This window comes from Protopterus annectens, chromosome 9.part0, assembly GCF_019279795.1.
Source record: "Protopterus annectens isolate FY-2018-M chromosome 9.part0, PAN1.0, whole genome shotgun sequence".
NCBI lineage: Eukaryota > Metazoa > Chordata > Ceratodontiformes > Protopteridae > Protopterus > Protopterus annectens.
This window is the reverse complement of record NC_056743.1, coordinates 684,776,149-684,803,179: the sequence shown is the minus strand read 5'-3', so window position 1 is coordinate 684,803,179 and position 27,031 is coordinate 684,776,149. Positions and strand designations below refer to the sequence as shown.

Genomic DNA, 27,031 nt, shown 5'->3' with positions numbered 1-27,031 from the left:
TGTGAGCAAGCTAATTGCAGAAGAGTGTATAGTCAACCCCCGTGGATATACAGTAAGTGCCCACCAATTACCACATAGGTGTTAACCCATTACGTACTTAAAATGCAATGAGAGACCTGGGGACACAAGGTGATAGATATTCTGCATTGGACAAACATGTGGTTGTAGTGTTTACAGAAACATACCATATACCCACCTAATCATGAAGGTTGTCAGATCTAGATAAGGGGAGGTCATTGTGGCTCTGCAGTCATCCTTCATCAGCGTTACAATTGACTACAATAGCCCCTGTGGGATGTACCTCAGCAGACACCTCCATCAACTGTAAAGTCCCCCAGTACCTCACCAGGAGTATCAAAGAGCTTGAACAGATGCCATGTGTTGCCTGATTAAACAAACTGCAGCTCCACACACTGCCATACTGCCCACCCAGAGGCAAGCTGTGCCTGATGTATAAAGCCATGTCCAAGCTGGAATCAATGAACATGCTGCACCTTGTACAATCTGAATGGCAGTGAGCTATGCACATGAGAGACCTGAACCCCAGCACTGACATACATAGGACAAGCTGTACTGCATGATCCATAACACAGAAGCCACCCCCACTCATGAGTAAACTCCCAGTACAGGTTATCCATAGAGCCACTCATCGAGTCTCCTCAAGAGGAATTTTGATGAGTGGATGGGAGATGGTAGGTTTACCCTGGGTATCACTGTTATGTTACAGGTAGACGGAGGCACAGTATACTAACCATGACATATGTCATGGCAAACTCCACTTACAATGTGTGTCGAAGGACAAACACACTCTCTGACTAGCATTAGAAATGGCCTAGGGCACATCGCTAGTGTTTGCCAATGTACACCTATGTTGTGGAATACACTACCAATGTTGGACAAGCCTGGTTTAAGTAGTTCATATCTGAACATAATGCAACATGGTCAGATGTGCACAACTGGCCCCTAACCAGGCTGTTGTGCTCACTATGGAAATGTAAAGCAGTGATAGGACTAAAGCCCAGGATACTGTCCAACACAGTGAAAGTACTGAACCAGTACACTATACGGTACTACAGTGTTAGGTCAGTATGAAAGGATGTTGACAACTGTATGCAAAGTATCCCATGCAAACCCTGCAGGCAAAGTATAATCCCTGTTGTGTTCACACACAAAGCAGTTGGACAGTAACTACACAACATGACACACAACACACAACCATAAACGGGAGATACTGTTGAAGTTCACACTCATCCACAAATGTGGTGGGCTGCAGAGTTCAACATATGGAAAGCTCACACTGGGCATGCTCGCACACTTTGATAAATGAGACATATGTCAGACAACATGCCATGGGAAGGCTGAATTGGGCATGCTCACACACTTAGGCCAAATCTCAGTTTAGCAGTTGGCCACACATATCAGGTATTTGTACGTGTTATTCCAGGAACCAACCACATTACAGCAATCTGCCCAGTGCACACAGTTAAATGACTACAGAGACATATGTGATATAGTTAATCCCTCCCATATGCAAACATCTTCCACAGATACACAAGTTGTTCATACAAACAGGGAATGCTATGGCAATAAAGACCTGCAAACAGTCTATCAGCAACAAATAATGTGCATCTGACAATTAAACATATGGGTGTAGAGGTCAACACTAGGCTGTTTGCCCTAGGGAATGACAGCTTAGCCAGAGTGTACTTGGCGTATGCCTCCCCAGTACAGTAGGCTATTGTGCCACTGTAAAGTAGGTCACATAAGGCACCGTGTGAGGCTAGTGTGCTGTGCCTCTGTCAAGCAGGGACATAGTGGAGATCCCAGGGTTTGAATTTGCTAAGCCACATCCATGTTGTTGGTGTGTGCTGGAAGAGGGTTGCTGAGGACCTCTAACAGTAAGTGGGCGTCAATAACAGATTGAGGGGAACCTTATCTGCATTGTCTGGACAATTTCACTGTCAACACTGTGTCGTGATGATTATGAGGGATTGAAGTGACGTGACGGTACTGTTCAGAGATGTCCTCCCTCTGTGGGCTACTGCTCTGCAATGTATTAGCTCACTCTCTCTGTTGGACAGCTCATATATGGCTGGTGTACACCTGACAGGTGTCCTGTTGTGGAGCAGTCATGGGTATATTTGGGATAGCATGATCAATGCAAACCTTCCACATGCTCATAGAATGCAATTGTCAAGGATTATGCAGAGTGGCCTGTATACTCCCCCAGCATGGGTCCTTTGAAGTCTTCCACCCCAGTATTCACAAGTGTAAAGTCTGCTTTTGATAAATACAATTTGTTTGCAGTGACAACCTTGCCTGGGGGTGGGGATGGGATATGGATGTCCAGGGAAAGGTGGGTATGGTCAGATATCAACAATGGTGGTCTACCTCTGGTGTGGAACAGTGAGTACCCATGTTGCAGATGGTCGGGTGCAATATGTATTCCCCCTTGTGGCTGTGGTGAGTGGGTCTGCCATAGCACATGGACTCACAAATTGTAGTGGCTGTAGGGTAATGTTGTAGAGGCCTGAGTAGTTCCCACACACAATATGCCTGTACCTGACATTAACAACTGGAATGGTGTATGTGAACACCTACATATCCTGGCACTGTTCCCAGGGAAGCAAAGTGTGTGTTCTGGATGTGGGAGGGGTGGTCTGGACTGGTTGTGTTGTGTGTTACAGGTCCTGTGGTCACGAAGCATGGTATAGAACATAACCTACCAGTGCGATGTGCATATCTGACCCTGAAGTAAGTGGCTGCAAATGCATATACACCTGACAGGAAGTACTAGATGTACTTACCTCTGTAGAAATAACGATGTCAGCACCCTATAAATACTGCAGGTGCAGAACAGATGCCCAGTAATTCAGATAGTGCGCTCTGCTAATGCGTCTCCCTCAAGTGTCATAATACAGATAGGTAGGGGTTTGAATCCAGCAGATGCTCAGTGTGTGTGTGTGTGTGTGTGTGTGTGGGTGAGCGGGGTTGTTGTGTGTGCAAGTCTGTGTGAGGGAAATGTCCCTTTTGGCAACTGGGAAAACACACTACAGGATGCACATTCCCCTTTCTAAATACTGATGATGTCAGCACCCTATAAGTACAGCAGGAGAAGGGAAACCTCCCAGTAATGCGAATAGCGCGCTCTGCTAATGCATCCGTCTCGAGTGTCATAACATAGTTAGGTAGGGGTTTGAATCCTGCAAATGCCCAGTGTGTGTGGAGGGGGGTTAGTGTGTGTGCAAGTCTGTATGAAAGAAATGTCCCTTTTGGCAACTAGGAGAACACACTACAGGATGCACATTCCCCTTTCTAAACATTGATTATGTCAGCACCCTACAAGTACAGCAGGAGAAGGGAAACCTCCCAGTAATGCGAATAGCGCACTCTGCTAATGCGTCTGTCTCGAGTGTCATAACATAGTTAGGTAGGGGTTTGAATCCTGCAAATGCCCAGTGTGTGTGGAGGGGGTTAGTGTGTGTGCAAGTCTGTATGAAAGAAATGTCCCTTTTGGCAACTAGGAGAACACACTACATGATGCACATTACCCTTTCCAAACACTGATGATGTCAGCACCCTATAAGTACAGCTGGAGAAGGGAAACCTCCCAGTAATTCGAATAGCGCGCTCTGCTAATGCGTCTCTCTCAAGTATCATAACATAGTTAGGTAGGGGTTTGAATCCTGCAAATGGCAAGTGTGTGTGTTTGGATGAGGGGAGTTTGTGTGTGTGCAATTCTTTTTGAGGCCAATTAGCTTGGTAAAACTAGGGGTATTAATTTTGTGTAGGAATTATGTGTGGTGTTTTTAATGATACTAACTTGTTAATTTGTATTTTCAAATATGTGTTGATAATTTGTATTTTTGTTGCTTTAGAGTGTTGCTAACCAGTGGGTTGGATTCCCAGTAGCCTAGTATAACACTAATTACTAGACAATTTTACAGAGGTTGCTTAAAAGTTAAATGAGATAAGGTGGTGGGAAAACACTGAAGTAATTAATTACTATAGCAACTAACTGTGAATGAAGGAAAGGACCAACCCACTAATTAAACCAGTTAGCATACTTATTGTTGAATTCCCGTTGTTACTTGATGCTTGTTTTAACTTCTGAAGAAGTTGGACATATGTTACCGACGAAAAGTGTACTGAAATAAATGCACTTCAAGTAAATTAAATACGTTTTTAGTGAAGAGGACTGCCTGCTCTTGGTCTTTTGTGTCATTTACTGGTGGAGTTTATCGTTATATTTCTTGGTTTGTTTCTGTGGGCCATGGATACAGGAAGTCCAAATTCACAAGGAGATGGATCGCAAGAGAGCGGATGTAACCTTACAGCTCTCATTGAGCTTCTTGCTCAGAAGGTCGACCGTTTATCTCAACAGGTCGAGACGGTAGCTGCTGCTCAGGGTAGAGAGCGGAACGCTGAAGTACGCACAACGGGAGAGACGTCAGGAGACGTGCAAGGGCTGAATAGCTGCAACAACAACACTACCACTAGACTTTCTAATCGTAATGGTGACGGTGAAAACAACAGCATTGAAGGCACCACACCGAACCGGTTTCTCAACCGGCCAACGGTTCCTGGAGTGGAACCAGTGAATCTAGTAAACGGCCTGGGAATTGGACGCCAGGAGGCAAGCGGGGGTATCTTTATGGCTCCCTCTTTGAATGCCTGGGTGCATAGAGAATTTACTTTTGGAGACCTACAGACTGGGGGCGACACAACCAATATAAGTGAGGTAAGCCCTGATTTGTCAGTAAGGTTAAACACACTTGATGAAAAACTGTTCAAAGTAAGAAAGTTGCAACTTGAAGTTGCATACTTTCGGGAATGTACTAAACTAAAAGTTGTACCCAAAGGACTAAGGTACTGGCAGTTTCCTGCAGGCTTGGAAGAGGGGTCCAGTTTTTATACCGCGCTTATTGCACTTTTTGACAAGCACGGATTTGAACTGATGGGGCTGCTGTGCGACCAATACCAGATACTTATTACCAATTTGCTAGCTGAAATTGAGGAATAGGACAGAGTTATTAAAAATGATATTAATTATTTAAGATATAAGTTCGACTATGAGAGATGTTTTACCAGCATTGATGAGCACCTAGCCATCTTACAACGTCACTAAAAAGAAAAAGATTGCCAGAGATGTTAGAGACTACGCAAATGGGTCAGCTTACCCTAAACCGGTAACACAAGCCAATGTTACTGTGGTAACAAGTGGGGCCTCAAATGTAGAGAGACAAGTAGGGCCTAACCAAGTAACTGACCAACGTAATACCACCAGTGAAGGTGATTTACAGGATGACATGGGATACCAAGGGCCTTCTAACAACAATGGTGTTAGAAGAAGCGAGAGGTTGGTGAATCAAAATGAAAGGCGTATCAACAACAATGACAGAGGCAACATAGCTGAGGTTAATGAGAGAGCACCTCAGCAACAAAATTTTCAATCTGGAGCCTCCAATCAGAGGGTACCGAACAACAGGAGGAAAGGAGCCAGGAGGAAGAGGTGGTAACACCAGGGGAATCCCCCGACCAAAACTTTAATAATGACTCAGATTGTAAGATTTTGGCTAACAAGAGTGGTGATTTTAATGTATTTAATTATACTGACTATTACATCAGTAATGACATCATAGAACTACTCTCGAAAGGGAACACTTTTGTTCCTTCCTCCCATTTTGATTTGGCACATACTCTGATTGATCTGAAATTGTTCATTAGGAAAATTAACCTGTCACTATTGTTGAGTAACGACCTTGGCCAGAAATCTGAGCTTTATGTGTCTAGTGTCTATAATCCACCACTACACCCTACCTTGCAACTATTTGAAAAAGTTACTGAAATGGATTTGAGAAACCTGAACAAACAAACAGCTAGGTTTGCTCGGGGGGAAAATAATATTTCAAATAGTGAAAGGGAGGAATTTCAGTTTTTAAGAAGGGCTCCTGTGCGTTTAATGAAACCCGACAAAGGTGGGGGTATCACAATAATGACCAACGAAGACTATAACTGCAGAATGAATCTTATACTAAATAGTGAAACTTACACTAAAGTATCCCTAAACTAAATGAATGGGGCATACCAAAGGGTTAAGGGCTTTATTGAAGAGCTCTATGTGGAATCTAGAATAGATAGGGAAACCTATATATACATGCAGCAACAAACACCTAGAACACCGGTGCTGTTCGGCATTCCTAAGATCCACAAAGACATCAATAACCCCCCTATGAGACCATTGGTGGATGGCAGGAAGAGCATTACCTACACCTGTAGTAAGGTTCTTGATAAGATCTTGCAGAAATATGTTAAAAAAGAAAGCCAAATAACTAAAGATTCATGGAGTTTTTTAGAAACTATTAATGCAGTTGATTTCTACCCTGATTCTTTGTTGGTCACTACTGATGTAAAAGATCTATATTCATCCATCCCTCACGATATAGCAATAGAATGGGTCGGTGCAATGTTGGGAATTCTAAATGCACCAAACGACGAAATTCAATTGGTGGGGGAGTTAATTGACACTATTCTTTCCTACAACTTTTTGATGTTAAACAATGAGTTATTCCATCAAAAAATTGGGGTAGCCATGGGATCTCCAAGTGGCGGGAGTATTGCCAATTTAGTCATGGCGTATTGGGAGAGGAGGAACATTTTAACAGCAGAAGCTATTTTTACGAAACTAGCTCTGTATACAAGGTTCCTTGACGACATATTTTTGATTTATAAAGGAACAGAACAAGAGATAAAAGATCTAATGTCGACTCTCAATGCGTCCACTAGCTTCCTTTCGTTTACTTACAAATTTAACAAGGATAGAATAGACTATCTGGACATAGACCTGAGAAAGGACTATGCCAACAAGAGATGGCTATCCAAAATATACCGTAAAGAGACCTACTCTAATTCCATGCTGCACTACTCAAGTTGCCACCCTATGCACCAGAAGAAATCGGTGTTGAAGGGGCAACTTGTTAGAGCAGCACGGATGATTAGTGACGATGATGACTTTATGGAAGAATGTGGTACCTTAACTCAATTTTTCCTTAAACGTGGGTATCCATCTGAGTTTGTCTTTGAAATCACGGACGAAGTTAAGCGTAAAAGAAGGTTAAAGGAATACGTCCCATTGTTAAATAACACCAATATAAATGGGACTGGGACAAATGCATACCGGACAACGGAAGAAAATAACTTACATTTCTTTTATGGTTTCAGTTGCACATTTAATTTAGATTCACACTTGATTAGAAATATACTTTTGAAAAATTGGGAGTTCTTGTGTAATGACAATGAACTCCAAGCTATTTTGCCACCAATGCCTAAAATAATATACAAACGAGGGAAAAACTTGAATGAACTATTGGAAGGCGCTGGTCGAACATACACAACCCATTTGGGGATGTTCAAGTGCCAAATGTGCAAATACTGTAAACATATTGACGAAGGACAGAATTTTGTGATAGGAGACCAAAAGTTTCGAACTTACTCTAAGTTTAATTGTAACAGCAGACTAGTGGTTTATTTAGCTAAGTGCTCGTCTTGTCCAGCATTTTACATCGGGAAGACCGATAGGAGATTAAATGAGAGGATATACGAGCACTTATACAGTATTAGGAACAACAAGATGACTAATGCCTTAGCAAGGCACCATGTCGACAACACTGGCCACGAGTTTAAATTTAGAGTAATAGACCAACAAATAAGGGACATAAGAGGGGGTTACGATTCTTTAAAATTAGAAAGGAAGGAACTGCTTTGGCAGTTACGGACTAATGCAAACCAAAAACCTGGTATCAATGAAATGTCCTCTATTGCATGTATTCTAAAATTAAAAAACCTAGAGAGGTGAACTTGTAAATACCGAACACCAAATATTGAGGTTATTATTCATGATACGGGGAAGGGCTACCTCAAATTTAAGAACTAATCTAGTCTAATACAATACTTGACAGAACACACGCATTATTGAGTGGAGGGAACTTAATACAAAAATAATAAAAATAAAAGAGCTTATGAAAAGTAAATTAAAAAGCCTAGGAAGTGTTATGTGTTTCAGGTCAATACTGTAAGAAAATTTTCCACACTTAACAAATTAATAACAAATATGGGTCCACCCAGATTTCTATTTAGTGACAATGTGTGCCTTTTAGATATAAGATGCTTGTCCCCGTCAAATTTGTATGAGGAAAGAGGGGGCTAAATGGTTACATGGAAACAGGTGGACCTTCTTCTATAGTTTAACACATTTTTATGTATTTTTATGCATTTTTATGTATTCTTGCGTACACTATACCTATTTTAGAATTTCTTAATTCTTGATAAGCTAGCATACAAAAGTGATATAAATTTAATTAACAAGTTAACTTCTTTTTGAGGCCAATTAGCTTGGTAAAACTAGGGGTATTAATTTTGTGTAGGAATTATTTTTAATGATACTAACTTGTTAATTTGTATTTTCAAATATGTGTTGATAATTTGTTTTTTTGTTGCTTTAGAGTGTTGCTAACCAGTGGGTTGGATTCCCAGTAGCCTAGTATAACACTAATTACTAGACAATTTTACAGAGGTTGCTTAAAAGTTAAATGAGATAAGGTGGTGGGAAAACACTGAAGTAATTAATTACTATCGCAACTAACTGTGAATGAAGGAAAGGACCAACCCACTAATTAAACCAGTTAGCATACTTATTGTTGAATTCCCGTTGTTACTTGATGCTTGTTTTAACTTCTGAAGAAGTCGGACATATGTTACCGACGAAAAGTGTACTGAAATAAACGCACTTCAAGTAAATTAAATACGTTTTTAGTGAAGAGGACTGCCTGCTCCTGGTCTTTTGTGTCATTTACTGGTGGAGTTTATCGTTATATTTCATAGTTAGGTAGGGGTTTGAATCCTGCAAATGCCCAGTGTGTGTGGAGGGGGGGGGGGGGTTAGTGTGTGTACAATTCTGTATGAAAGATATGTCCCTTTTGGCAACTAGGAGAACACACTACATGATGCACATTACCCTTTCCAAACACTGATGATGTCAGCACCCTATAAGTACAGCTGGAGAAGGGAAACCTCCCAGTAATTCGAATAGCGCGCTCTGCTAATACGTCTCTCTCAAGTATCATAACATAGTTAGGTAGGGGTTTGAATCCTGCAAATGGCAAGTGTGTGTGTTTGGATGAGGGGAGTTTGTGTGTGTGCAATTCTGTATGAAAGATATGTACTTTTTGGCAATTAGGAGAACACACTACATGATGCACATTACCCTTTCCAAACACTGATGATGTCAGCACCCTATAAGTACAGCCGGAGAAGAGGAACCTCCCAGTAATTCCAATAGCGCGCTCCGCTAATGCGTCTCTCTCAACTGTAAGTGTCATAACATAGTTAGGTAAGGGTATGAATCCTGCAAATGGCAAGTGTGTGTGTGTGTGTGGGGGGGGGGGGTAGTAGGGTGTGTGTAATTGCAAGTGTGAGATAACAGTTCTTTTTGGCAACTACTACAATACACCAGATGCTGCATATTCCCCCAGTAAACACAGGTGATGTCACCACACTATAAGTACAGCCAAACAGGGCAAATCGCCTAGTAATGCAAATAGTGCACTCCGCTACTGGGCCTCTTACTACTGTCAGAGCACAGGTAGGTATGTTTTGGAAACCCACAACTGCCACGTGTTTGTGTCACACAAAATGCCCATGTGTGGGTTGTTGTTCATAACAATGCATGACATTGCTTAAACCAGCAATGGCAATGCACACATGATGTATGTGTGTGTCATATACACATATATACCTGTGACCTTCAATAGTTCCCATGTCTGACACGTGCCTCAAGTGTATAAATGGTATTTGCACTGCATAACATTATGACTGTGTCTTACTGTGCATGGGCTGTATGCGGTATGTGTATATACAGTGTGAGTTGTATATGGTATCATCCTAACAGCGGGGGATATACATCTGGTCTGGGCCATATAGTCTACATGTAGTCGATGAACAGGTGCTGCATGTTCCCACCTGTTGTGGGAGTGGTAACATGTTGTTCCACTGCAATTCAGTGACTACAAGCTAGGAACCTTTCAGCTAGTGTGTTGTAGCTACAGTAATGCTCACACACAATGTTCGGCTGGATGCAGTCCAGACATATAAAGACATATGTAGAGACCGTCATATTCCCAGTGTTGTTAGGGAGGACAGGTGTGTTTCCTGTGTATGGGAGGGTTGTGTGTGCCAGGCTATGAACCAGAAGGCAGTCCAACACACTGTTAGCTGCACATGGATAGGCCCTGATGCTTTGTGCTGTGCCAACAACCTGGAGGTGTGTGTATCTGTGGTGCCTTGAGATACCTCCCCCCTGTTCATGTGTGGTACATGTGTAGGGGACGACAGGCATGGTATGAGGTATAACCTGGCAGTGATGGGTTGCACCTGTAAGCCGTGAATCAGGAATCTGTTACTGCACAGATATTGCAGTTTACCGTGCTGAGGACAGTGTCCAGTGCATGCATCTTGCGGTGTACACTGCTGGTGTTGTGTAGCATTACTGTTAGTGTCCTATCCCGTGTGATACCCACGGAGGTGGCTATGTAATCTGAGCCCTGCATCAAAAGGCACTATGTGTGTATCAAGAGGCTTCGCCAATATACAATGGCCCATGGGTGACACGTGCAAGCTGCCCCTCGCAAATCATTGTGGCTTCCCTAGCATGTAAGCACACGCTGACAGCCATTGATTACCCTATGAATGACATTGGAGATTGAGCAAAATGTAGACATAGAACACCCTTCCTACATATTGTGGTAGCATACCTGGTGAGGGTATGATGGCAACCAAGGTCAGGCTCATACCAGCCCATGCCACATGCTGAGAGAGCCCTTCTATGTTCCCTATCATGTAGTCCAGGGAGGTACGTCTTAGGTCATCCATAGTGGCATGGACAATGACCGAGTCATATGTGTCCATGCCTCTGACTGACCTGTATGCATGTGTTATGTCGTGGACCATAGTGCCCCACGGGCATATCACTGTGACCTTCACCATGTACAGCCTGTTGAGCGGGACCCCACTGCACTGGCCAAGAGAGGTACCTGACACATCTGTAGCAGGTGTGTTGTGTAGCCCTACAGGCTGTGAGTGTTTGGCACACAGGATGTGTGCGCCATGTGTGGCATGTGCTCTGTTCCGACTTAACGTATGCCTGTGTGCCAGCTGCGGAGGTGTGTGATGCTCAGGCAGGATGCTATTCTGAGGCTCCAAGTATGCCCCAGTGTGTTCATGTGTTTGGATTGCTGTCAGTGCAGGTCTATGTCAGACTGGTATTGTAGTCACTGTAGTATGTCATGCCACCTGACAGGGTATGCCAGTACTGGGTTCAGAGTGCTCAGATTGGCTATGTGGTTGCATCTCACACATGTGTTGTACGTTCCTGGCCAGGGGAGAGGGTTGACTGCATACACGTGGCAGCTGTGACATTGCCACATGACTCACATATTCCACAACTGGACCATAGAGGTGATTCACAAGTTACCTTTGCACACGCTACCATAGTAGTGCGATTGCCATGGTGATTACCAACACATAGGGCCAATGGAGAACAACATACTGAAGGTGAGTATGTGTGGGTGTACTGCTTCTGATTTCATAGCGCTGGCATTTATGACTGCACACGTGGGCAAATGCCAGGTAAGTCATATGCAATGTGTCACAGGCAATGTACATGCGAACAGGACAGACAGTGACGTTCTGTCAAGTGAGACATTGACATACGTATAGTAAGCTATGCAGATGTCACTAGGAATCCACAGAAGCTCTGTAAATCTGCATTGCAGGTGGAATCAGTGTTCCAGGGAACCTCAAGCAAACATGCATGCAAACAAAGCTACAGTAAGCAGGGCTGGAAGTAGTCCATTGTACAACAAAGAAGGGGTAACAGTGCAAATATGCAGGCACTATAAACATGTACCCAGGAATGCACAGCTCAGATGTCCATGGTAAAACTGAAATTATTTAAAATTTAATTTAATTTAAATTAAATTGGTACTGCACACATATCAACATGCGCAAACATCCACATTGCATAGTCGTTGTGGGCAACATGCCACCATTAGTGTACATGTCCATCATTGCGTATCACTACTTGCATTACCTTCTCCCCTGTGCTACCTATGTATGTGGCTATCTGTTGACATCCTTACCACCAGTATGCAAAAATGTGCAGCTGTTACACTATGGTACTTACTATGGGTGTAGATAACAATTCAGGACAGTCATACAGTTACTCCATCAGGCATGCTGGGATATACACACAATCATATCAGCACACTGTACTGTTACCAACATGATACTGTTAATACACTTCTATGTAGTCACCCTGTGCATCAGCAACATGTTAACCTGTTCCTGCACTGATGTTAGAGATTGCAGGAGGTGGCACAGTTTCATCATATGCACATGGTGTGAACTAGGTATGCCTGAGTCTGCCACTGATACCACCAATTGATATGTATGTGTATGTGTGTTGGTGAGAGACAGCAGTACAGGGTGGGGCACTGTTGATGCAGTGTATGCGTGTATGTGGTAGCCCTAGGTGTTAACATTTCGCATGTGTGTATGCATGCACACAGTTCCACCTCATGGCTGCCATATACTGGAGTTTGTGGACAGCCACAGACTGCACCTGCCAGGTCATACAGATCAGTGTCTGTGGCCACGGACATGGTACCTGTGCCTGGCAGGGGTGCTACGGACCGTATCCGGTACTAAGCCAGACTGGGTACTGTCATCAGAAGCGGGTGTTCGTTGACTGGACACAGGTCCCAGTTGGGACTGTCCACAGCCACGTGCATGTGGTCTCCTGGGGCGGTCTGATGACAGCACAGACCCAGCATTGCTGGGGCTGCTGCTGGCACTATGGGGGCGTCCGCGCCAACTGCCAGCTGCTGCTGTTGCTGGCATACAGCCACGTCGCCGCCGCAACCGTCCACCATTGCCCTGGCTCATGGACATGTAGTTGTGGAACTGCTGTAATATGTCCCCACAACGTCTGTCTATGACATCAGTGAAATTACGGATAGCATCCGCAATGTCACGCATACTGTCAGTCATGGATGTGCGACATGCTCTCAGCTCCCTCAGACCCTGTCTGGTGTACCTTTCCATATGTGACTGTGCCTGCATGACAGCCCGAAACATAGCTGAGGTTGACAGACCTCTTTGGGCACGTCTGCCAGAGGCAGTACGCCCACGGATGCTCCCATGAGAACCCATGGGCAACTGTCTGTGTGGTACCATCTCAGGACCCTGCCCATGGCTGCTGTGTGGGGAAGCATGTGCCACAGATACCACATTACCCTGGTCAATGCCCACTGTATCCTGTCCATCACCTAGGGACATTGGTGACATAGGATGTACTGGCAGGATGACTGTGCGCAATGATGGGGTTGACAGCTGTGTACTGTCTATTGGCTGACCAATGACGGACCCTGACACACCTTCCTGTGCCATTACACAGATATCATCATTATCAGTACCTGTGGCACCAGATTCAGGTTCCCTGCTGCAGGACACCAGAGCAGCACCAGAACCTGTGGGAGGAAGACAGGAAACACAGTTTACAATGTCTACACAATGTTACCAGTGATGCACACATGCACACGTGGGCACATGCAAACATGCACAAGTGGACACACGCACACATGCACACCCCGCAGTATACACACAGAGCACTACTGAGTTACACTATTATTACTAGCACTATCAAGACTATTATAGGTATTGTTAATACACACTCACCAGCATGGATGGGCTGCCTTGCTGTAACACCGGAGGGATCTGCAGAAATGAGGGGATTAATGTCAGTGGGCACAACTGTGCCATTGATACTGCGTATGATGCAGTTCAGTAGTACAACAGTTGCCTTTCACATGTCAGCTGCTGATATTGGCAATATCACACCTGCACAATTACATAATATGTTGACAGCTACATACCAAGGACACACCTTACACATGCATAAACTAACAGTGTACAAAACAGTCAAGTGTACATATGGCGTATAACCTGCACGCTCCATGTCGTGTTGCTGTGTGGCTCCAGCCTCCATCATAATGCAGGTGTGTTGCTGTTGATGTTCCTGGGCTGGAGCCATAACACTTAGGAGTAGCCCCTCCAGTCTGGTGAGGGGGGGATGTGTGGCCACCCCACCTCCTGTGGCGACCTGTTGCCTGTGGATATCCGGACGCGCTGACGGACATTTCTGATTAAATCACTGCAGTGATGTCGTACCTGCTCATATGTCCTATTATGCGTGCCAATGTCATTTACCCTACGGACAAGGTCTTGCCACAGTGCAGCCCTCTCCTGCTGATTCTGGCTGGTGCGGGAAAACAGTATGTCATAATCCCGCACCAGGCTCTGGTGTATCTCTTCATCTTCTGCAGCAGAGTAGGCAGGATTTTGCTGACGCGCCATGTCCCTGAAAGAGAACACAAACAGGATATCAGCAAACTATGACAGCAAAATATGGCACACATACTATACATGATACTCAACTGTAGTGATATACTACTACTCTTATATGTAGCACGTGTGTGTCTCTTGGTGGATACACATGTACATGGCCAGATATCAGTGCTCAGCCGACACCTGTGCAACAATACCTGCCACATTCCATACAACATAGTACCAAGCCCCATCAGTCAGCACACTGAGACAGGTCCAATGCACCACCTCACTCTGGGGGTTTCATAACAGGGTACTGTATGTGGAATATCATCCACTAGTGTGATCTGGACACAAACTAATCGGCCTGGATATACATATCCCACCACCACCACCAGCACAGTAGACTACTTTGAAATATATGTGAATAGACAGATTTTCACTTGTTAGGACTGAGATGGTATCCATGCAGCCCACTGGGCCAGTGGAAGCCACAACCCACAATGCTGACCCCTTTGCAAATGCTTCCCACGGACATCCCCAAGAATGCATGGAACATGCACACACAATTCTAACCCAGACCCTATGCACAAAGGTTAAGCATCCTGTCTGGTGGACCCCAGCCAAAGACAAACTGTATAACGATAGAAGGAGGCTACTGCAAGACAGAGCAGAATCACATAAAGGGAAGGCATCTGTGGTTAGCACTAGTAAAAAGCTAAGTTCTCTCATAACAGCATCCAAGTCCAACTCTGAGAGGAAAATGGCCAGGGACACTAAAGATAACCACAAGGCCTTCTTCAGTTTTGTTAGAAACATGGACCAAAAGCCTCAGATATGCTCAGAGTTAGTACACAACTACATAAAATTCAATGAACCCACAGATATTGGCAACATTCTGGCAGACAGGTTCAGTGCAAATATCCCCCTCCCTCTCCCCCAAAAGAAGAAATACTTATCACAGCTGAATGTAACCTCCCTGTCATCTCAGATGTCCAGGTGAGGGCCGCCCTCAGCAATGCAGAACACACAGCATCAATGGGACCTGATGGTATCCCTGGATGTGTGCTACGTGAACTCCAAGAGGAGCTACAACCACATATAAAAATGATATTTAACCTTAGCCTTACTACGGGATATGTACCTGAACACTGGCGTACAGCAACAGTGGTCCCACTCCACAAAGGAGGCACCTCTACAGACCCTGGGAACTACCGCCCCATAAGCTTAACCAGCCTGGTCTGCAAAGCTATGTAAAGATTCATTATGGGACTCATATACAGCGACACTGGGGACCTACAGACACTTGATCCCACCCAGTTTGGCTTTGTGAAGGGCTGATCCTGCCTTTTGAACCTGGTTGACTTTTTCAAAACAGTCACTACAGCCACTGACGAGGGCAAAGCAGTCCATACAGCCTACCTGGACTTGCCTAAGGCCTTCAACACAATACCCCACTCAGGCATCATAGACAAGCTCATCAGCTTAAATGTTAATACATATGTCACATGATGGGTTGCAAACTAGTTAAACAACAGAATCCATAATGTCAAACTTGCGGGAGCCACGTCAGACTCAAAGCCGGTCACAAGTGGTATCCCACTGGGCTCTGTCCTAGGACCCCTCTTGTTTGGCATTTACTTCTCAGATGTGAAAGCAAACATGGGCGGGTTGTGGATGACAAAGTTCCCAGATGACTGCAAACTAGGCGCCATAGTTGATACACCAGCTGACACACACACATCCTACAGACAGGCCTCACTGAAACGGACAACTGGTGCCAGAATCATGGCCTAACACTGAATGGCATGAAATGTATAGTCATCCCCTTTGGGTAAAAACAACGTACACACAACTTATCACATAGACATACATATAGATACAGACCAATAACACATATGGAGGGTTCACAGTATGTAGACTATTAAATTGTTACTTTACATTACCTGTGTTTGCCACAGCTGATTGCGTTACCGTTTGTATTGGTTCCTGCTGCTGCTAGTCCAGCTTGATACTGTCACTGATGACAGCTTCAACTTAGTTTTTCTTAAGTGTAGTTTTTGTTTGTGTTTTTATTTTCTTTTTTTCTTTCTTTTTCTCTCTCTTTCTCTCTCTCTCTCTCTGCCTCCAGACGGTGCAATGAAAGTATTGCATGCGTGGACTGGGAGTACAGGATGCTTTTTTAGGTATCTGCATATGTCCATGTGATGGCCTCTGCACCAATTGTTAGCCAGCATTTGCTGATTGCATGCAGCCAGTTGTGTACTGATTGCAGTTCTCACTGTGATTTCAGGACAGTGCTATAAAAGGGTATGTGATATATGCGTTGCCCTTTCAGATTGTAAAGGCGGGGACCATGCTGGTATGCTGTGGACACTGTTCTGGGAGTGTAAAGGTTAGTATCTCTCTCATAATTCAGGCTGCGTTGTAGATTAACATTTCTCCATTCATCTCTCCTGTTTCCTGTACTAAGTGTGTATGTAAAATGACACCTACAATTACTACTACTACTGTTAATATGGGTGTGTGTGCTTTCCTGTGGGACTTGTGATGTGTGGCTTGCAAGGTGCTACAGTGACATTATTACCTACTAGCTACCAACTAGCATGGCTGTTTCTGTTCACACACTACTATTATAGAAATCCACTAGATTTGACAGTAAATATACATGACATGCTTTGTGTACTACACATTCTATATTCCCTTTACATTCATTCCTACTATTACATGTTATATTTATTGTAGCACAATGTTCTTATATAACAATCATGGCTTAGTGGTAAGTCATGCAGACTACTGTTTCCAAGGTCCTGGGTTCGGGACTGACAGTGGGATTTTATTTTGCTTTTGAACAGACTACAGGACCTGTCATTCAGAGTGACTAAGGCACTTTTAAGCAGTTGTAACCGGGTTAGCGCTGGTTTGCGCGGAGCTCCCGCATGTGCACTGGCGTTCAGCTCCGCACACACCCGCTTACAACCGCTTAAAAGTGCTTACTCGTGCGCACACCCGTGCTATTTTCTCTGAAAGAAATGAAAATGGGGAGACAGGAAAGTGGTGAAAAAGGGGTCACAAAGAGGGTAAGACAGTAGGGAAACAAGCTTGGGTTTTGCAGGAGGGATGTAGGTAAGGCCCATAGCTGCCCATTTCTTCATCAGCAACAGCTGTGCATATGTATGTAATTTGGTGTGACATTTGAAACCTTCCAGCCCTGAGAGAGGTATAAGGACAACAATAATACTTGTTGTACAGCCAATTGTAATTGACAGTTTCCATGTCCAGCAGACATGTGTGCGAAATGGGCAGCTATGTATGGGGCGTAATTTTTTTGTGGGTACAGAGTGCCCCCCCCCCTTTTTTTTTTTTTTCAGGTGAGAGTGGTATGTCAGGTAAAGGAAGTCGGTATAGCTGTGGAGGTAGGTTGGGTAGGTCAACAGACAAGACAAACAAGATGCATACAGGGGCGGCGTATGACACGTGTGGGGGGGGGTTACACAATTGACGGGGATGGATGTTTGGATATCCAGAGCCCATGAGCCCACAGATGGCAACAGTAGAACTGATATCCCCACCCATGGGCAGTTGCCACTGTGCCTTCACTGCCCAGGACGGGGCTGTGCTGGGGTCTGTGTAGGCCGGGCAACAGGCATGCCCGTTAGTTGTGCCACCTGTGCCTCAAGCTGGCGTAGGGGCCCAAGAACAGATTCCTGGATCTCCCTATGCACCACAGTCCGGACGCTACGGAGGGTGAGTGGTGGTTCTCCTCCGGCCACACTTGCAGAGGGGGGATGAGCCCCATCCCCTGCAGCGCTTCCACCCGCAGGTGGCACAGGGCCACTGGAGGAGGGTCCGGACTGGGCACTACAGCCAGGTGCACTCACCAGCTGAGGTGGGTCCGCTGGAACCCACCTTCCCTGTCGTCCTATGTTTTGCATTATGTCATGACAGTTTGGGTTAGTAACATACAATAGCATTCGTAATTAGTTGAAACAGCATGCATTAGTATTCCCATTAACCAAACACCCAGATATTCACACCATTGAACAGCGAGCATAACACATGCATAATTTGAACAGCAATACACAATCCAACAACATGCAGGGTTGATTGATGGCAACAGGCCATCAGGTTTGGATGTATGAACAGGGCAGATGCATCAACGTACATGCAAATATGTATGACCCAACAGGACAAATGTCCAGGGGTGTTAATTGTGATTGCACATACCAATTTCACGTGGAATGGATTATATGTGGTTATAGGGTGGGGTGAAGAAAATATAATTAACACCTTCAAATACCAATACATATGCTGTACATTTCTAATAGCTGCAGATATATACACACTACAGTTCTACCTACAGTTTCCTATGTGATAACTACTTCAAGTTGGTGATAGGAATGTTACTGCTACATCAATATACATTTCCATTTTTATTCATACACGTTCATATCTGGCTCTGTTCAGCTACATCATCCTGCTACATTTGCTTTATATAGCTACAGACAACTGTGGATGTTTGGTATTTCAGACAATCATACTATCTGCATATTGCAGACTGAGAGCAACATATCCAGATTTTGGGATACACATTCCAGCTGCAGGAACATTTTGAACACATTTAGCAGTTTGGTTCTGCTTGTCACATTCATTTCATTCTGTACTGACTGCAGTATACTTTATTCAGGAGTTATTACTACTTTATTGGTGGATTCATAACTCTTTCTCACACTCTCTCACTTGTTTTATTTTTACAATTCAGGATGGTACTTACTTCTAGGCTTTATTGACATGTTTTACCTGTAGTTATTACAATCCTTTCCAACAGTCTCACTTCTGTCATGTTTCAGTATTTCAACAGGGATATATTTCACACGTGTTTTGCTCATCTTCTGCAGCTGTACTTTTCAGCCTGCTGCAGGTTGTGTAATATCATATTACAGGTGGGGCATCTTTATTTCAGACTTTATTTCAGACATTTTCATTTTTCTGTTTGGATTACAGACTGCAACACACTTTTGTAATCAAGCAATACTTGCAAACACTCTTACACTGTTACTTGCACATTTTATTACTTAGTGACTACACTGCACTCTTTTGCTAACTATCATACTTTTATATTTATTTACAGTTACAGGGAGAGGATTACTGACCTGCCTGGGGGCGCAACCGCACCAGCCTATCGCCATAGGCTCTGCGGTTCGCAGAACAGACACCTGCAGCTGTAATATAAATAAAGTAATATTGGAATACACATCTCCATAATATCAGCTAGGTTAATTTCTTACATACATAATTAGATGTAACTTACTCAGTAGTGGGACGTTGGGCATTTGCCGGGCCTCCTGGATCCAAAGGTTCAGTTGGTCCTGCTTGCGTCTCTTCAGGTCCGCATGGTGGTGACGGACCTGCTCACCAGTCCTTGGAATCCTTGTGGCACTGGTGAGATCATGAGCCAACCGGTCCCACACCTCAGCCATATATGCTCCTCACAGGACCTGGCCCTGCATGACTTGGGCCTCATGATTGTCGACAAGGAGCCAAACCATATATCTGGACTCCTCAACGCCCCACCTCTGTGCTCAGAAGCAACTACCCTCACCTACTCCTGACATTCTGGCTGCAAGTTAGTTCTACAATCAGTTATGCTGTGTATTCCCGCCTATGGGGCTTATATATGCAGTTTTTCCCGCACTTATCTGTGATTGGCCATTTTGGAATTGTATCAGCTTCACAAAACCTGCTTTGTCATGCTCCTCTTTCTATTCATTCCTATATATTTGCTATTACTGCATTTCTAAGTACAGCTGTCATGGCTTAGTGGTTCAGTACCTTGACTATGGTGCATGGTATCCTGGGTTCGAACCTGGCCACTGCTTTTTATATTTTATGACTGTCTAGACAGGCTAGGAGGTGTGTCTGTGTAAAGGCAGTTTTGTTACAGCTTGCTCAACGTTGCCCGTCGGTTAGCAGCTCCACGCAAACGGGTTACGCTGGTTTACGCTTCATTTGGCTGTCAGCAAGCATATTACACTCAGCTCAGCTAGGGGCACACAGTTTCAGCGTGTTAAACCACGGCTCACCTATGGGCACTCATTTTGCACCTGTTGAACCACTGCTCACCTACGGGCACTCATTTTGCACCTGTTAAACCACTGCTCACCTTCGGGCACTCATTTTACACCTGTCAAACCACTGCTCACCTACGGGCACTCATTTTACACCTGTCAAACCACTGCTCACCTACGGGCAGATGCATTCAACTTGTTAAACTGTAGCTCAGCTATAGGCACATCTGGCATTCTTTATTATTTTGTTATCTGACATTTCTTCAAAATAAATGGCCTGTTTCATTACATTTTACATAAAATATAATTTTTTATGTGTACATATATGTCAGGGACTTGTTTCGTGCTTATTTCACTAAAAATAAAAATTGATGTTGTGGGGGCTCGAACCATGATTGCCTGCTCTTCAGCCAACGTCTCTACCGCTACGCTATTGCTTTTCGGCTTACTTTGCATAGTTAGTTCTTATATGCTTTTCCACTTACTGCTAACTGTGGCTAAGCTACGGGCACACCCGCGCATACGAGCGCACTCACGGGCAAACATCTTTACAATTTAAAAAAAATATAACATGTTCATTTATATATTTTATGTTCATAGTCAGTGGGGGCATGTGTAGTGTTGTGTTTATTCACATTTCCATGGACTCTGTCATGGGGGTTTACTTTAGACACTTTTACTCTTCTGGGGGCGTGTCCGCTTGCAGGGTTCGACCTACGGACACGCCCCCCTACTGTCTTCCACGGACCGTGTAAGCCTTAGGTGTGATTCAGCATGCCCTCATGCATATGCATGACATGCTGACGTCACCCCGTTTAACTGCAGCCTCCGTGTAAGCCTTGTAACTCTTACACGGAGGCTTCATGAATCCTGCCCAGGTTCCTGGTTTCTAACATATATAGATCTCTTTGCAGTTTTAAAAGTTCTGCTTCTGTTTGGTTCTTAGGGTTATTTATTAGTTATTTTTCAAGATGCTCTATTTTCCCTTTCAGTATATGCTCCTCTTTCAGTTGTATTTTTTTATAGTATGCTGCTTTTTTGATAAACAGTCCTCTAATTTGTGCTTTGGTTGCAGCCCATTCTATGTCAGTTGGTACTTGGGAGTTAACCAAAACTATTACTTTAAGTTTTCCAACTAACATAACACACCTCATATCTTGAATCTATCTTAACATGAGACCAAGTGTGATCACATACTTCAAAGATATTGCTATATTCAGTAACTTATTTTTTTTTTAAGGAAAAGAAGGCATGTTTTCAAGAAATCCGAGTATAAAGAATAGAAGAAAATAGTTACATGGTAAATGCGTACTACAAGAAGAATGCACTATACCTGTCCATGAGGTTTTCAGAATCTTCTCTCTTTTCCTGAAGCTGCAATCTAATCAGAGCTTCTTTACGAGCAAGTAACCCTACAAAATGGAAACAGTAACATTTCTTTACTGGAACTATACTGCATTTTACAGAAAACAAAAAAGCACTCCTAATCAAAAAATTTCATGCCTATCCTACTAGCAGAAAGTCAAAACACTATCTGTTCAAGCCAATTAAACAGTTTGGAAAAAAATCACTGACCAAGATGTTAGTAAGGTTGGCTATGGGATAAGATTTCTCAAGGACCACCATCTTTCACTGGTAAGAAAGGAGACAAGTACTGAAAGTGATAACTACTAGCAGAAACTGGTGATATCACAGCTTAACCTAACTGTGCAAGGAGATGGTACACACAATCACATCAATGCAATTACTATTCCCTTTGTGGAGAGTGCTTTTTTGGGGGTGGGGGGACTGTGTTCTATCATCAATAATATGTCTCATTGATGCAGGCGACTAACTGCTAAACTGATCTTAAATATGAAGATACCTGCAGTCTTGCCAGTGTCTCATGAAATTAAATGTTAACCATGATGTCTGGAAGAGCTTTACTGTCATGAAAAGGAGAACCAGAGAGGAGTGAAAATCCCAAGGAGACAAGATGTCAAAATAATGCTAGAAAAACTGTTTTCTTATTTCCCAAACTTTCTACTTCGTGCATGGAGTGGAGAACAGACGCAACAACAGTGAAGCATCTAGGAGCTTAGAGTTCTGCTGTAGGAGTCTCCAGATTGTAATTTAATTTAATCTTAGACAGCAGAGAATGGTGTTGTCATTTAAAAAAAGTTGAAAACTAGTTTAAATACATCTAAAAAAATAATGAAGCAACTGTGGCAACTGAAGAGCATCATAAGACTTCACAAAATGGTATAAAACTGTTTTTAAGCTCACTTTTTAATTTAATAATTAAACCCACCTAACACTGTTTTTCGCTGAATGGCTCTGCACAGTGTAAGGAATTACATACAAAGTTATACTGTCATGTAATTTGCAACTCTTTTCACCATTTGACCCATAATCTTCAATGCATTATCCTTCAATTCTAAATTTACATTTTCTTCCTCATCTGAGACTTGAATAGCAGCCAACACTTAGCCTTCCTGTAGATTTCTGATGTTTTATTCTTCTTCTTGATGGAAGCCTGGTGATACTTTAACATCTTGCAAAACCAAAGCTGAAGTGTTAATCTAAGTGACTCATAAGCTAGATATGCGCAAGCGGGTCTACTTGATATGGCCGACACTTCACAATGTCAAAATTCATATGGCTGAGACCATATGATCGACATTTGAAATGTCGACCATTCAAGCACAACACAAAAAAACAAAACTTACCTTAATGCTGCTAGCAGGGGGGCTTCACCCCCCTGCACACCCCCAGGGGGCTCTGCCCCCACACACCCCAAAACTTAAATATACCAACTCCGAGATTGCACTACAGTGCGGAAGTGGAAATCTTTCCATTCCACACTGTAGGGAGATGCCGGTTCCCCATGGTCGACATTTCAAAGTTTGATCATATGGTCTCGGCCATATGAATGTCGACATTGTGAAATGTCGACCATTCGAAGGGGACCCGCGCAAGCATCCCAACCTCCTATGCAGAGCTTTGCCTGTTTTACCTTTTTTCCTCTGGCAGGATGGCATGGTGAGGGGGATTATGGGAAGGATTCAAATGCAAACAAAAGAACCCATTGCTATCCCTCAGTGTCTGTCATTTTGTCATGTAACAAATGCTGGATCCAGCATAATACCATAACCAGCAAATGTGCTGCTACATCACAAGGATGCTGGCAAGTATAAGATATGTATACTATAGCATATGTCATAAGGCATGGGGTAGCAAAACGGAGAGAAATAAATACTGGTTTGTAAGGCAATTGCCAGTTTTATTACTGCATCACCAGTCGCATAGGAAATGCTGGTAGTTTTCTTCTTTTTTTTTAAACTATTGCTTCAAACATTCGCTGCCTCTATTTGCTAAACAGATCCAGCATGATACACTTTGTCTTTGCTCCTTGACTGGTTTTACTACACTGCAGTGCCAGATGGAATAACTCCTGAGAGGTGGGTGGGTGAGTGAGTGAGAGAGAGAGTCAGTGAGAGAGTGAGTGAGAGAGTGAGTGTGAGAGTGTATTTTTTTCTTGTAATCAGAGGAGAGACAAAGGTATGCAAAATAAGGATTTGTATACTGTATGTATCTACAGAAAAAGCAAATTACAGGAGCCACAGTAAAGTAATGTGCTCCCCCAACCCTCCAGAATTCAAACATAACTTCATTAGCTTGCTAATGACTTTGGAACACATGGCCACTGATCCAACTTGCATATTTTGCTTATTGACATATCTTAAGATGTGTGTGTGTGTGTGTACTGCACTTTGTAATTTTTTTTTATATAAATATTGTGCAGTTCCTTAATTTACTTGGCTGGAACAACTTAGTAATTGTTTGGAAGTACCTATCCAAGCATCTAATGCTGTGACATCAAATTCAGAGGATTGCTGCACTGGAAGCTCTGAGCTTAGAATTGCAGTCTTGTATGTATTTTGTCAAATACATTGTGAAAATACAAGAACTACTGGACTATTTGCATTTTAAAATTCAGAAGGATATCAGATTATGTATCAAATATAGCTTTGCTTCAACAGTATTTGGCAGCTGAGGTGGGTTCTTCATGGTTTAGAGGTCTTTGTGAAACCTTCTTTTCAGTTTGGAACATGATATGTTGATTTATAACAGCAATGGGAGCCCATGGCTTTAAATTGCTCTTTAGAGTTTTTATGGATTCTTACCGAATTTGACAAAAGGCAGCAAGAACTTTAGAGACAGAATTCTATAATTTTTTTACAGACTCTTTCAATTTGATGGCTAGGGATAATAAACTGTATGCAGACATGTAGAATATTTAGAAAGTGCTATTTCACATAAGTGAAAGAAGCAATATGAAAAAAAGAAGGAAATTCAGTCTAGCAGTGATCTGTCTTTGGGTAAACAGCAAGGAGATTTACATTTGAAATCAGCTTCTCCCTCTACTAATGGAATTGCTAAAACCATGAGTGCTGTTTCGGAACAGAATGATTTCCCCCCACTGCATATTTCCTACAATCTTAGGAGCAAGGTTGCCACCTAATACAAGATAATTTTCTGTGACTAAAATGTGCTCTTGTTGGGACAAGAAATTATTTCTGAGTGCGAACTTTCTATACTGGCAAAGGGTTAAAAGTTCATTCCTGTTGCCAGTCTGTTTATTCCAGAAGTTTTGATGAAGTTGTGTTTTTTTAATTAGGAAATTACATCTTAAATCCTTTTTTTTTTTTGCTAACAGTTCTAATTATAATGCTGTGTTTAAAAGTCAGTCTGGTTTTAGTCCTTCTTTTTCATGTCAAGCTATTAATGTTTTTATGATACAGTTAAAAGGGATGTATTTGATTATTAAAAGTGAAACTTTTTTTATTAAGTATAATTTAATGAAAGATGATTGGTTAGTATTAAAATCTCTAACTAACAATCAGGATTTGGTTATCAAACCAGCAGATAAGGGGGACAACATAGCTGTTATGTCTAAGCAATTTTATTCAAATATGTGTTGCGATTTACTGCATAATTTGGATTATGAAAATGTTTAAAGTGATTTTTTTGCAGGTAACTCACCAGGTATGGTTAAATCTTTTGAATCTGGCAGTAGATTAGAGCATATTACCTGACTGACATGTTTCACAGTTGTTAAATAATCCTAGAATGCCATTATTTTACTGCCTGCTTAAGGTCCATAAGAACATTGAAAACCCACTGGTAATACCTACTGTCTCTCAAGTGGTAGTTCCACTGGAATGAGTGGGTGTGACTACTGACTTATGCTTACAACTCTATATTATCCTCCTGGATTCTTTTTTGAGAGATAGTCAGCATTTAATACAGACACTACATGCTATTAAATGGCAAAGTGATTATTTTTCATTACTATTGGTGTAACCAGTATTTACACTTCAATTTTGCATATGGATGGTTTGGTAGCTGCTAAGCATTTTTTCTCATTTACCTTTTAAGGACTTTCTTATTTCTTTGCTGGAGTTTTCTCTTACTCATAATATTATTTTATATTTATGGCTATTATTTACAGTGTAGTCACATGGCTATGGGTGATAGATTTGCCCCCAGTTATGCTAATTTACTTATGGCTTTATTTGAATATCAATATATTTACTTGGATGATTACTACAGAAGTTAAGTTTTTATGCTTGTTATACTGACAATGCATTTTTCATTGTAAGAGGTAGTGAATATTATTTTTAAAGTTTTTTTTGACAGGATATGTAATGTATTTTCTCTTCATTTTCATACAATTATCAGAAGGAAACCACTGATTATTTGATTTAATAATTTATGTTACAAATGGTAGGATTATGACAAGGATGTTTAAGAAACCTACAACGGGGAATACTTTTTTACTTGCCTCTAGTTCACACTCTTCTCATCTTTTGAAATCTTTACATTATGTTGATGATATCTGGAAGCATTTAGGATTATGAATCTTGCTTAATTTCTTCTTTACAACAGACTTGGTGCTCAAGAGAGAAATGACAGACAATATTAGAAAGAGGAAATTCAATAACAGAAGTTGCACTGAGAATAATGTTTATTTTCTTACACAGTGTGCTCCTTTTGTGAAAGGTGTTTCTCCTATAATTAATTCAACATTGGCATATTCATTTGAGTGATAAAATGCTGTCATTTGCACTTAAAAATGATCTTAAGACAACGTTTCTGAATTCTGCTCCCCTGATGGATTGTTCCATCCATTCAGGGTTGCTTTTAGATTGTGTTAGACCTTTTTCAGTGTAAGGGCTGTTGTATTTACCTTATTGGGGTTGTTCTAATTTTCACTAAATTAATGGCCATACAGTGGTGCACCTTATATCTAGAATTATCAGATAGTAGCAGTTGATTGCATTAAATGCCCCTGTAATAAGCATTATATTTGATAAAGCAACTGGGGCTGTTAGGAAAAGAATCTTAGAGCATATCAGGGACATTTAAAATGCTTCTGTCAGTAGTTCAGTTGTTCAACATTTTTTTGATCATTATGCCTCTGATGTTTCAGCTTTTACTTCATTTTTTATTATATGCCTATCCAGTTACTGATTTATTGT

At 42.5% G+C, this 27,031-nt stretch overlaps 1 protein-coding gene across 2 annotated transcripts in view; it reads right to left on the bottom strand.

Annotated features, from left to right (window-relative positions):
- The window catches only part of CCHCR1 (coiled-coil alpha-helical rod protein 1), a 673,784-nt gene that overhangs the window by 255,175 nt on the left and 391,578 nt on the right, over positions 1-27,031 (bottom strand). For both annotated transcript variants that reach the window (XM_044083293.1, XM_044083292.1), the window contains exon 11: positions 21,841-21,919. In XM_044083293.1, the coding sequence (XP_043939228.1) occupies positions 21,841-21,919 (79 nt within the window). The remainder of the gene's footprint in view (positions 1-21,840; positions 21,920-27,031) is intronic.